The 14,054-nt window shown below is 41.7% G+C and overlaps 1 protein-coding gene across 2 annotated transcripts in view; it reads left to right on the top strand.

Annotated features, from left to right (window-relative positions):
* Positions 1-14,054, top strand: part of SGTA (small glutamine rich tetratricopeptide repeat co-chaperone alpha) — a 571,490-nt gene that overhangs the window by 155,883 nt on the left and 401,553 nt on the right. For both annotated transcript variants that reach the window (XM_044053988.1, XM_044053987.1), the window contains exon 5: positions 4,595-4,694. In XM_044053988.1, coding sequence (XP_043909923.1) covers positions 4,595-4,694 — 100 coding nt within the window. The remainder of the gene's footprint in view (positions 1-4,594; positions 4,695-14,054) is intronic.

The raw sequence follows: 14,054 nt of genomic DNA on the forward strand, positions 1-14,054 counted from the left end.
TACAGGCACTAATGGCAGTGGAACCTTTCCTCATTTTTCATCAAGACAGTGTTTCTCTACGAACTAATCCTTTATGCTTAAGGTGGTTTCCAGTGTGGCTTTAAATCAAACCATCCACTTACCCACCTTCTTCCCAAATCCACAGAACAAAGGTGAAAGACTCCTGCATTCCTTGGGCATTCACAGGCAACTTTACTACTTGGACAAAACTAAGGCTTTCAGAAAATCTGACCAACTCTTTGTATCCTATGCTACAGCTTCTCAAGGGAAGGCTATATCAAAGCAAACCATTTCCAAATGGATAGGTCATTGCATACGTTTCTGCTATACCCATCATGGAAAACCAAGACTTTGGAATTCCGTCCGACTGCGGGGACCGCCTGACGACAGGATAACCCAAGTGTGATGACTGCAGCAGGGTGAACACTCTAACATCTACATTTATGGTAGGTACAAAACTGTACTTTGTCTACTATGTTTTATCCATGTTTGTCACCCTACTGAAAACTGCATATTATACATATCTCTATGTTTGTTGTTCCTAATGTATTTATACTCTGCTTTCTGGAGTTTTTCTCCCCGGGCCACTGCTGAAAATAAATCTTCCATTTTTCACAAGAATGGAGTATCACTATCTACCAGCTTTACTACCTAAAGTAGTAACAGAATAACAGAACTTTCCTTAACATGGCCTTTCACCTCCCTGTCTTTAAAATCCCCAAACAAGGGAGAAAATGTCTTGCATCCTTGGGATAAGCATAGGTAACCGTTTTTCTTGGATGGGCCAAAACTAACAAGTTAGACCAGCTGTTTTGTCATTTGCTAAAGGGAGGGAGGGGAAGCTTTTTAACAAATTTAAATGCCTAGTCCACTGTATTTGTCTGTTGTGTTTTCCTGGCCATATCAAGGACAATTTAGCTATAGTCACTGCAGCCACCACAGCTGTCAAGTGCAAACACTTGGAACATTTTGGAAGCCACTACTTGGCCATCTGCCCATATTGTCCAAACACGGACTTGGATTATGTATATAGGTTAAGGCTTTCAGTGTTCATCTTGGGTCTGCTATCCTCAAAAACTGCTCAGGGCTATCCACCCAATGGATTGTGAACACTGAGTCTTCACATATGTCTTCACTGCAACAGTGAATAATACAGTGTGCATAGAATAGTTGTTGGCACATATCATTGTAGCTCTTGAAGTTGCAGTAACTTCTTACCCAGCATGCCATTTCTTTAACTCTCTTTGCACAACCTGTGCTTGGTGCGAGTACCCTAGTCACGTTACATTTTTCCATCCATCTACTTCTTTCCAAGCACCCTTCTGCTGGACCTGCTTAGAAATTAGTCAATAAAAGGTCACCCACACGTAGGGACTCCAATAATTCCAATCTAACCTGGCCATATACAGGATTGTGAGTCAACACAAACTAAAATTCCAATATAAGATTGTCTAGAGGGCAAGTATTTGGTGCATTCCCTTCATATAAACTTTGTCTGAAAACCATTTACATAGGTTATAAAATTATCCCTCAAAAAGAGACTGAATGCAGATCATTCCTTTGGGTTTTATTGGCATAAGGGCTTTCGTCCTTGTAGACTTCAGATCCAGTTCTACGGAATGATCTGGATAAATAAAATACTTGGACTCTTGACAATCCTCTATGGCAGTTTGTTTTTACAGGGTCAAGGAGAAAAGAAATAAAGGATGTCACCAACTCCATAGTGTTTCCACTGTTCTAGGATTCTGTACTTTGTGGTGCTCTTGTTGCCCTTGACTAAGGAATACTTTGGCTGCTCCAAATGTGATGTCTGTAGATCTTGGTAAGGGAACCATTTTGACTCCAGATAGAAATCCAATCCCAAAATGATGAAAGCAGGGTTTTGGATAGATTTTTTTTTGGGGGGGGGGTTGTACACTGCTGCTATCCTAGCTGTGTAAGGCTTCAAACTGTCTGTCCCATGTGCTTTCTTACCAGCAGACTTTGGAGCTGATCAAGGTCAGAGTTTAGGGGATCAAAGATAAGGATCTGAAACTTGAGTTGTTCAACCTTTGATCCCTCTTACCAGGTGCACTTTCTGCTGATATTTTTTGAATATAGAACAGTGATCCCATAGGACTTATTTCAATCTCTGCCTAGGTATAAATGGCAAACACAATAGATACATAAGATTATATACAGAGTAAATGAGAAAATGCAATGTACCTTTATTGTATGCAAAGTGAATCGTAGTTTGCTTGAGGCCTATAAAGGCAATTAATAAATTACATATGCAGTGTGACTGACGCAACCGTATGTATATGTGCATTATGTACAGAGTGGAAATCAGAGTTGCCATACTGAAAGAATCACAATAAAGTAGAGTCAGATCAAGGTATGTAGAGGGAAGACTGGTATGAAAAGGTGTAAGGTATATGACCCAAGAGCGAGCAGTTGAATTTTTCAAAAGTCTTGCAATATCCTTTTATTTTTGATAGGAAAATGGGGTAAGAAGATTTTTTTTTAAAAAAGGAAGCAATTCCTATAGTTTTTGGAACAAGGAATGAGAAACATGGTCTGTGCAATAGACTAATTTGTAGGGTTTGGAGAACAGGATATGAGTGGTTAAGGTTTCTTAGGTTGAATGTTTGTGCATATCTGAGTAGTCTAGAGGTTAGTTGGGGGAAGGTGTCATTCTTGATGAGTTTAAATAGTTGAGAGGCAAGTAGAAAGAAAACACTTTTCATAAGTAGCTGGTTATCTTTCTTCAGTGGTGTGGTGGTGGTAATTTCTTGGGGAGAGAGTGACTCTGTAAATGACGTTTGAGATGAGATCTCTGAGTGAAAGATAAGATTGCATAGTGAGATGAGCAGTGCTGAAATCAGTAAACTTCAGATGGATCTGAGTGTTTTGTAATATACAAGTTGGTGTTGGACTTGAGATTTACATTTTAAGCTTGTTTAATTCAGTCGGGTGATGATGATTTTGGGGAAAATGAGCATTTCAACCAGAGGTTCTGTTGATCTGGTGGCTTGCAAGTCACTTTCGAGCACCCTGAGTTGGAAAGTTGCACTTGTATGTCTTCCTATAGCCTCTGAAAGAGATTTTCTGCAAATTTTCGTATGTCAGGTGCTTGTGTATTCCTGAAGCTAAGATACAAGTGTATTGCAATGAAGATGTATACTTAATTTTCTTTTAATGTGCATGAATTCCTTGTAACATTACTGTGGAATTGGTAAATACATTTCTGTTCCAAAACTCTGGTAACTTTAAGATGCTGTTTAATGAGTATTTTGTTTTAGGTGGCATTAAGATTTTATGAAGGGCAGACACTTTTTTTTTCCATGTCGTGTGTGTCTGTGTGTGTGGTTCATTAACATTAAAAGTTCTCATCTTCAAGTAGGACCTTGCCTGTTCTCAAAGAAGTTTAATGAAACCAAATGGTCATGAGCTATTTCTGTTATTAGATTGTATTTTTCTTTCTGTGCTGTCTTTGCGTGCTACCTAAACATTCAGAGCATAATTGAAGTTGCTATACGTGAATGGGCAGCAGTGATATGGACCAGGTTGTGGAATTAGGAGTCGGAATGTCGGTGATGCCAATAAGATTGAAGTGCTGTGCTAACTACAGTGTTTGGAAAGGCACAGTCTGCTTCCAGTGTAGATGAGACAAGATTAAATAACCTGATGGCCCTTCTAGACTTGCAGGTCCTATGTGCGTTTTTCTTTTTATTGTTGAACCTCTGTTGTACCATCTAGTTGCTCTGTTAGGTGTGCCGGAATGAATTAAATGCTTGTCAACTGTCCAGATTTTTGCCTTATTTTTCATTGTTCCTCATTTTAATTTGTGTTCTGGCGGGTCACTGAGAACTGTTGTTCCTTCGGCTTTCCCCGGTTAGGGGTCGCCACAGTGGAACGCCGGTCTGCTAATGATTGGCAGTAGATTTTCACGTTACCGAGGTGCCAGCTCGATGGCCAACCTTCAACGAATGCACGCCCATTCACGCATGTCTTTCGAACACCACTTGACCTTGGGGAGGACATGCCGACTCCACACAGAAGGCGCTCCAGCCGAGAATCGAACAGGAGAACCTTTTGCTGTGAGGCGACAACGCTACCGCTGCACCACCGCGGCTGTCTAGGTCAATGAGAACTGAAGTCATTAAATGACGACATACATTTGAATTTGATTTCATATCCTCCAGAAATGCTTGTTTTGTTTTAGCAACTTGATAGGTTTAATAAGAAGTGCATCTAAAAGGTGTCCATAATTTTGGTTATTTGACACCCCCCAAATAGTTTTGTCTTCGTCCAGATTCAGATTTCTTGCTTATGCTTAGAATTTGAGAGGTATGCATTCCAGCAGTAATTATGATGCTGTATATATGTTGCAGTCTCTTTGCAGCATCACTCGCAACAGAACTTTGTACTCCACTTTTGTAACCCTTTGAAGACTGACTTCCTGTTTCCTTTTGTTTTGTATTTTTTTTTTTTTTTAATGTTGGTGCTAAATTGTCCATTTTGCAAAGTAGTATGACACCTTTCCAGCATTGCTTGCCCAGTCATTGCTGCGAAAAATGTTTAAGGTTTAATTGTAATTCATTTTTACCTTTAGGTAATGAACAAATGAAGGTTGAAAACTATGAGTCTGCAGTAAGTTTCTACACATTAGCCATTGACCGGAACCCCAGGAATGCTGTATATTACTGCAATAGGTAAGGCACTTTACCAGAATGATGTAGCACAACTATTCACGTAATGTTAGTGATGCATTTTAAAGTTTGGTGCATGTTTCGTTTACCTTCCCAGGTTGGGAGCCTGACTTTGCAGTGAAAGAGAATTGCTTTCCCTGAACTGAATTGATAGTGATCTTCACGGAGTCTTAACGGTCAGACTCCTCATTTGCACAGATGTTGATAGTGGTGCTACTTTGTTTCCATCCTTTTTACTTGAGTGACTGTAGTAGACTGTCCCTTCTCAGGCTTGAATTACCACAAGAGAGACAGATGAATAATTGATAAATCATAAAAAAAAGTAATTGATGTAGATCAGGGGATTGAAGAGGCTACCTGGCCTCTTACATTTGCTGTTAGGTTTTACTTGTAGAACTTTGCAGCTGACAGTTTTAAATTCAAAATGCATGCCTCACCTGGCGAGTTATTTCAGCCCAGATCAGCGCAGAGAAAGCATGGTCAGTCACAGGAAGTTTCTTGATGGACCTGGGAAGTATGACAGCACTGCTGCCACTAGATCTTAAGGAGAAATAACCTTCCCTAGGTTTCAAATGACAGTCGTGAAAAGTACTGCAAGGAACTGTAAATTTGAGCAGGAATGTAGTACAGTCAAGATTGGTCAACTGGTAGCCAGCAGCTCTGTGTTCAACAGTGGTGTACTCTGGAAGAGAGGTTTGAATCTACAGATGTCTTTCCTTAATCACTGTTGCAGTACTCCTTACAATAAAGATCCTGACAAGGATAGCCATATATGTTCGGCCAGCATACCAAAGCCTAGGCCCTTCCTGGTGCCATACATCAGACATATGTCAGTCTTCCTATGAGTAAGGTACATAAATGACATACTAGTGCCAAATCCTCAGAACGTCTTTGCTGCTAGTCTGAAAGCAGTGTTTTGAATTCAGTCTGTAGGTTATGCATCTTGTACATTTCTGCAAGCCTGTACAATTTTCTAAGCCTGGGCAGATGAGTACCATTTTGGGGACTCCTCCTCCTCTCTCCTTGTTTGTTTTTAATTGAAGGTGCATATCATCCAGAAAGGGGAAATGCAAGTGTGGAAGGCAGGACCCATATAAGGGTGAACACAAAAAGTGCCTTTCCTTGTTTGGGTGCAGATCATGACCACAAACAGTGTGATAGTTGCCAGGCATTTGTTCCTAAGACCCTGCACAGTCTTCTTCCTGCACTTTCTGTTTGGAGAACAGGCAGTTGAAGTCACACAAGGGGCCATGATTTTAAATCCACCCTGCCAGATATCCAGCCACCTTCAAAAAATAAGTCAAAAAAATTTACTGGCGACTTCTGCTGCTAGCCTTTGACGGGCATATTTGTAGGGTCAGATGATGAACCTGAGGACTATTTGGTTTTGACTCCTGCTCCCGGTCATGACCCCATTGTAGGCAGACACAGGGCATGCTATTTGTACGCAAAGGGAGGAGGCACAGCAATTCACTTCTGAAGGGCCTAGTGGAACAACTTATTGCCTGATGTGGAAATAACTTGGCACTAAATGTGACCAAGACAAGAGAGATTGTGGACTACAGGAAAAATTGCAAGGAACATTTTCCCCTCACCATTTAATGGGGAAACAGTTGAAAGGGTGAGAAGCATGAAGTTCCTACCCCAGCTTGGGACCTTAACTTTGTGTTGGAAAAGCTCACCCTACCCTGTTTTGAGCCTGCAGCTTCAGCAGAGTTAAAATTCCTCTCATGGAAAACAGCCTTGCTTCTGGCCATCACTTCAGCTAGAAGAGTTTCAGAGCTACAAGCACTCATAGCTGTAGAGCCCCTCATTTTCCATGCTGACAGGGTCTCCCTCAGGACTAAACCCATCCTTCATGCCTAAAGTGGTATCCAGTGTGTTTCTCAACCAATCCATTCATTTGTCCACCTTTTTCCCTAACCCACAAAACAAGGGGAAAGGATTCTGCACTCCCTAGATGTGCATAGACAGTGCAGATCCTATCTGGGTAGGACTAAGTTTTTTAGAAATACTGACCAGTTGCTAGTCAACTTTGCAGCAGGCAAGGCCATATTCAAACAATCTCCAAATGGATAGCACACTGCATCCATATCTGCTACAAACAGCACCGGAAACCACCCCCAAAGGGGATCATGACGCATTCCATCAGGGTAACCTCTACTTCTGTAGCTTTTCTCACAGGGGTCCCCACCAAAGGGATCCTGGAGGCTGCAACATGGACTTCTGTTCATACCGTCACCAAGCATTACCACCTGCCGATCTTCTCCAAAGCCATGGCAGGCTTTGCCACCGTAGTCTTGCAAGCCATCCTAGCCATCCCCAGTCTTGACTGCCTCCACCCTTTTCTTCAGCTTTGGGAATCAACCCAAGTGTGATGACTGCAACAGTGGAACACAAAGAAGATAGTACAGTTGTGTACACTTACATAAATGTAGATGTTAGTGACATAAATGTAGATGTTAGTGTATTCACTGTCCTGGTTTCCACCCTCCATCCCCCTTTCTCTCCCCCCCCCCCTCTCTCTCCCCCTCTCTCTTTCTCCCTCTCCTAACAGGGAATTTTTGGTATTTCCTTTCTACTGGTGGTATATTCCACCATAACCTAGCTCCCTATTTGGGGGCTCCTGACAGTTGTGGGAACAAAAACTGATGTAATGACGTCTGCTGCCTGATTTTATACCACTGATGACCTGACATCAGTTCTGGAGCGACAGCAATCTGCGCAGAAATACTAAGCCTCTGGTATTCGGGCTGACTGAGGATTACCCCTGGCAGGATAACCCAAGTGTGATGACTGCAACAGTGAATACACTCAAACACCTGCATTTATGGTAAGTGTACACAACTGTACTTTCTCACTACCTACTACAGAAGTACAATAGAAAGCATCCGGACGAACAACCTCATAGTATGGTATGGAACATGCTCTACCTCTGAGCGCAAATCCCTCCAGAGAGTGGTGAAGACAGCTGAGAGGATAATTGAGACCACCTTACCACCTATCCACGACGTGTACTTATCCGGATGTCTCAGCAGGTCCAGAGGAATAATTAGACTGCACTCACCCTGCTTACAGAGACTGTTCTGCATCTATCATCTAGAAAGTGCTTCCAAAGCATGTGTTGCAGGACTACGAGATTCAGGAACAGCTTCTTCCTCAATGTCATCAGGCTTTTGAACTCTAATAACCACAACACTCCATGACGTCTAACTGGGTCTGTAGAAACTGTCTGAATTTGTGCAAGAACCTGGTTACCAGTCTCACCTAATACTTGGTGCAATATTCACCATAACTGTAACTTATAGGCTGTCTAGGGCAGTAGCAATGCAGTAAAATATCTCTTTTCAGTGCAATACATTAACCATAGTGCAATACTCTAAGGTCCATAGTGCAATCCTCTAATGTTCACAGTGCAATACTTTAAATGTCTGTTTCTGTGCAAGGATCAATGCAGTGTCTTAGCCAAGTACCTGTGCAATACTAAAGTCTCATGCAAGTAAGTGTTGCGTTCAAAAAGTGTTAAAATGAGTTTCTAATTATGTGCAATATTAGTATGTCTACCTGCATGTCCATGATGTAATAGCTGGGTGTTTCGTCTGTAAATGTCTGTGAAAATAGTCTATATGCTGTCTGTACATTGAGTCTGGAGATATGGAATTTCGTTCAGTTTTTGCACTTCTGTGATTTCTGAATGACAAAGTTTACTTTGACTTTCTGAGCCAGTGGCTTCTTTCTTCTTAAATCTTTGTACCTGGAAAAACTGCCTTGTTAGTGGCTCTAACGTATGCCAAAAGATCATTTTCTGTCCCCCCCCCCCCCAACACACACACACACAGACGAGGTGCTTCTTGGAACCAGTCTTCCTCTTAGACCTAAAGTGATCAGTGACGTATCTGAATCAAACCATCCATCTTTCTTTCAGAACTGTGGAGTCTGTCAGAAGGCAGTCATTGTGCCTTTGCATTGGTGAATACTGGCGAAGAGGAAAACTAAAGCATAAACACCTCCGCTAGCATTTACCATGAAGGGTCTCCTCCAGTACAACCTCAGTACGTGTTGTAGCACAAAAGTGTAAGCCACAGGTAAATTTGTATAAAACAATAAATTTAATAGAACACCAAAACAACAAAACAAGCACAATGGGATTGAGCGCGCTTTCATCTATCACATCAAGACTTCATCAGAATCCATTGTATCCAATATAAACTGTCCTTAAATACAGTTCTGATTAATTGGTTAATTGATAAAGTATCAACCAGATGAATATCCAATTATGTTAACAGTTGATATTACATCAAAAATGTTGTACAAAATAAACATATATAATGCCAGGAATATAAAATAATAATCTATTTGGACTGTATGTATTGAATAAATAAATATGCTCATACATAAATGTATAAATTTACAATAATAAATACATATATTAAAAATAAATAAAATCAATGTATATAAATAAAATATATGATACATATAATAGATATATATTGAATATATATTATTATAATGAATTATATAATAATAACAGGACTGTACGTGCTCCAGATGTCATCCAAAGATGTATAACACAAAATGTCAACAGGCCAAGTACATACCCTACTACTAACTGCATATTGGTTTATATGTCTGTGTGTATGTATGCTGTATTTAATACACTACTTGTACTATTATGGTATATAAAGGGAAATAATTATATAATATCATACCATAACAAAAGGAAGTATTTTTATGATAACAGAACAAACGTCTTTATATAACCACCAAACCTACTCCAAACTTTTTAATTATTTATTTGTTTAGTTTAGGGTTATTGGACAGAAGTTTGAGAGCAGGTTTTATGGAGAGGTGATCATTCATTCCATATGAACCACAGGCATCCAGCCTGAGTTGCCAAATCATTTCTCTGTATTCAAGTAACGACTCCCAATCACCTCCCCTTTCATTCCTTATAACTTCTTCCAAAACCCAAAACTTAATATTGGCTTTTTCACACACCTCAGTATGCCTAAAAAGGGCATTATTGACATTCCTTGTATTTATATCTCTTATGTGTTCGTAAACCCTTTGTTTTAACTTACGCTCGGTCTTGCCGACGTAGTATTTACCACAGATTAAACATAAAGCCAAATAAACCACCCCTTTGGTATGACAGGTATGGTAGCCCTTGCTTTTCACTTCCAAATTTAATTTACTAAGCCAAAGTGTTTTTTCCCCCAATATAAAGGTGCACTGACCACTGGCGAAGAGGCCATTTTTACTGAGCTGTTTGAGTGACTGTTGGTATAAATTTTAAGAAAGCTATAGTACAAGACTCTAGTTAAAGCAGAAGAATGTTGAGGATATAGTGTCCAAGACTGAGCATGCATTTTTTCTCCTGTGACTGCTAGTTCGCCGAAAAAGCGATCGCTAGCATTTCTGAGCCTTAAAAAAACCTTCCTTGTTGCATACATAACTGTTAGCACTTTTTTTAAAGTCGTTTTAAGTTCGTTTTTGTGCTGTTTAACTGTTGTAGGCTACACACTAAAGTGTGCTAGCCTGTTCTAAGCATTTAAAGTGTTTTTTTGTGAAAGTTTAGTGTATTCTCTGCCAAAAAAAGAAAAAAACAGTTCTTGTTTCCCGCCTTTTCTAAGCTAGTCTAGTCCAGTTTTCAGGTTCTGCTGAATTCAGGACTGTGTTATATGTTCCTGTGTTGCCCATATCCTTACTTGGATAGGAGGAAGTTTCTCTGTTCACCAGTGAGTGGGGAGCTTTGAGCAGCCTATCTGTCCCTGGAGGAGTGGTCTCAGCCCAGCAACTAGTAGTTTATTGGCCATTTTGGGCTAATATCTATCTCTTTCATCTCCCTGCCTTAAAACCCACATTTGCGCAGCACTGGGTAGCTAGGGTTAAACTATTCCAGGCTCCACGAAGTCTGCTCTTCAATTTTTCCCTTAGAACTAGTCAAACTCTCAAAGAAAGCACTCTAACTATCCTTTTACAGCCCAGCACTTGCTCCAAGCTCTCAGTAAGTACTAATAAACGCTAACACTTCACCTCAGTAAAACAGTTCATTTACACATACAGACATGTCCAAAGGGCAGTTTCAGGTATACTCTCCAGTCCAGCTGGTGAATCTGGGAATCTTGAGGCAATGTTGCAATTGCCTTATGTACATGGACAACCCTCTCCTCCTTCCAATAAACATAAATGTATGTGAGAGATGCAACTATACAGCCAAACTGAAGGCCAAGCTCTCTCAACCCAAGGCTGGAACAGCCAGTCAGGAGGAGAAGGGAAACACTTGCACCACACTTCCAGTCTCATATACACCAGTCATACATGCACCAGCAAACAATACACATAAATACACAAAAACATACTCGGAGGCTCTAAATAAAAATCTGCCTAAGCATCAGAGACCTCCAAAGCAGAGATCCAAGCAACCTCCACCCTCAAACAACAACCACGTATCACATACTTCAGAGTCCAGTGTGCCACGCAAACGGCCCTTAAGGCCTAACAACACACTCAATACACTAGTAATAGGGGACTCTATTGTCAGGCACACTGATGTTCCACTCTCTAGACTGAACAAGGTTAATGTAAGCTGCCTGTTGGGTGCCAGGATCTGCCACATAACACAAGCAATCAGGTCACTCCAAAACAAGTAGAAATATGACTCTGTCATTGTACATGTTGGTGTGAATGACCTAAGATGTACCTCCCTGGACTACATGAAAAGAGACATAGAGGAGCTCTCTGATCATGTAGCCCAGGCCGTTATGACCCTGAGTAGCATCTTGCCCTCACCAAGAATGATGCCACAATACTAAGATAAAATGATCAGATGTTATGTAGTCCTATCTCGCCTACCCGTGGGTTTTCGGCTCCGACTCTGCCGATTTTACTAGCTCAAAGTCTCTCATTGACTGGGCTGAGGGTATCCCATGGTGCACTGCTCCATGTCCCCTGATCTCATTTGCCGCTTGTGTAGCTCGGACGTGGTCTCGCTTGGCTGTGGCTAAGTACCTTCTTTTTGCTATTTCTCTTAAAGAAATTTGTTAGTTCATACCCAAAAGCTATTTTAATAGCTATTTCTTGTTGCTGTCGCTGTGTTCGAGTATGATAGTTGCGTTTTTGGTATCCCTAACTGTTCCAGCAGGCTAGGCCCGCTTTAGTTAGAGGACCTAGTCCTCCTCTCTGTTAGATAATTTTGTGTGATTTTGTTGTTGTTCATCGTGTTACTCTGCTGCAGTCATCGCACTTGGGTTATCCTGCCGTCAGGCGGTCTGCAGTCTGCCCGAATTCCAAAGTCTTGGTCCGGCATCGGTTGCTGTCACTTCTTCCCTGACGTCAGTGCGCCAGGGGTATATAAGAGGCATCCGACGCCATTTTCTTCAGTCTTTCTTGCCGCGCGGTGCCCAAAGCAGAAGCAGTTCACAAGTGCCGGTCGGCCGACACCTAAGATTTTCGTTTTGAATTTCAGTCCGAAGTCTTCAATAAAGCTAAGTTACCCCGTTTGGGAACATTTTCTTGCCTCTGTCCGATGTCAGAAAAAGTTAACAATTGCATTTCTTGTGGGAAGCAAATACCTCATAAGGATTTCCATTCCTATTGCATTCCTTGCCTAGGTCCAGACCACGACGTCACAGGTTGTCGGTTTTGTGCTAGGTTTAATAAACACACTATCAAATGCCGTTTTGGCTTTGCACGGCATTACGTTGGTAGGAAATTTAATTATCCTGCCATCGGAGCAGCCGACGACCGCAATTCATAAAAAATGCAAGGATAAGGACAGGCAGCCTAGAAATAAGCCAGATCCCGAGGCCTCAGCTGGGCCTGTCGCCGGTTCTCCGGTTTTCAGTGAGGCACCTACGCAGCCCCTGACAACCCCAGAGCTGGAGCTCCAGACAGTTGCCGACTCCCAAGCTGAGTCTACTAGGCCGACGCAGCCATCTACCGACACCGGAGCAGAATTAGACACCGGTGCAGAGGAAACTCCTTCGGTTGCAGAAGGTGTCTTCAGACCGACTACACTCACCATTAAATCTTATGTTAAGCTTAAAACTCCTTTAAAGCCTAAGAAAACTGTTCATCAGTCTACAGGTCTAGGTCCCATGCCTAAGAAACAGATGCTTAAGATGGCTGAAGATTTAATTACCCTTATCAAAGGTTCCCATCCCCCTCCTGATAAAAGACCAAGACAAGAGGAGGATTATGCATCCTCTGACCAGGTTTTTCTCTCCTCGGATTCTTCTGAGGAACAGGATTACACTTTTCCACCTTATGAGGATTCTGATGCTGAAGACTCTATTCCCTCAGCATCTCCCCCTGAAGACTACTCCTTTGGGGAAACATTACATACCATGAGGGAACATTTCCACTGGGAAGGCCAGGATTACTCATATTCTAAGAAAAGGCTCCGAGAGTTCCTTTTATTACCCCAGCACAGACCTCTTGCTATCCCTCCTGTTTTAGATATTGTGGATGATGTCTACTTGGAGTCTAGTTTAAATCCAGACTCTCTACCTCCTGCTCCAGCCAAACCAGACGGATACTACAGAGTACCTGACTCTCTCAAATTCCTTTATAAAAGCCCTATAGCTGACCCAGAAACCATTTCCCAGGGTCCTAAGGGAGCAAAAGCTTCTATGGCTAAAATCCTGTGCCCTCTGAAAGATTCCAGAGCCCTAGATAGATGGGGAAAGAAAATATACACCTCAGCTACTCTGGCTATGAGAGCATTAAATTGCCAGTTTCACATGTTGAAATATCAACAATTCCTGATGTCTCAGTTATAACAAAAAATGAGCACACATTCAGAACAGCCTAAATTCAAGGAAATGCAGGATCTGTTGCATGCAGCTGAACAGGTGGGCAAGCATACTTTACAATGCGGATTTAATTCATTGGAAGCTTCCTGTAGAGCAGCTGTTACTGGCTCTGTCATTTGTAGACATGCTTGGTTAAAAGAGCAAACCCTCCCAGAAATGTTAAAGCAAAATTATTAGATGCACCTTTACAACAAGATGTATTTGGTGTCAAAGCAGAAGAGGTTTTAAAGAAAATGGAGGATAAGGCTAAATCTATGCAAACGGTCAAGGATTTCTTGCAGGTACAACCCCTCGCTTCAGCAGAAATTGGCCAACAAAAAATTGGTCCTTTCCAGCTTCAGACAGATCACAGAGGGGCAAATACAGACTGCCAAGGGGCAGAGGTCAGTCACAGGGTCCTTCCAAACCTCGCCAATGGGGTTCTGCTACCCAGAAAGGAGGAGAAGACAGGCCCCAAGCTAGCAGAAGGCAGACACAATGACTCTATCATCAAACTGCCAAGCAAATCTCTCCTGGCAACACCCTTGGGAGGAAAACTAGCATTTTT

The sequence above is a fragment of the Protopterus annectens genome, chromosome 13.part0, assembly GCF_019279795.1.
Source record: "Protopterus annectens isolate FY-2018-M chromosome 13.part0, PAN1.0, whole genome shotgun sequence".
NCBI classification, from domain to species: domain Eukaryota; kingdom Metazoa; phylum Chordata; order Ceratodontiformes; family Protopteridae; genus Protopterus; species Protopterus annectens.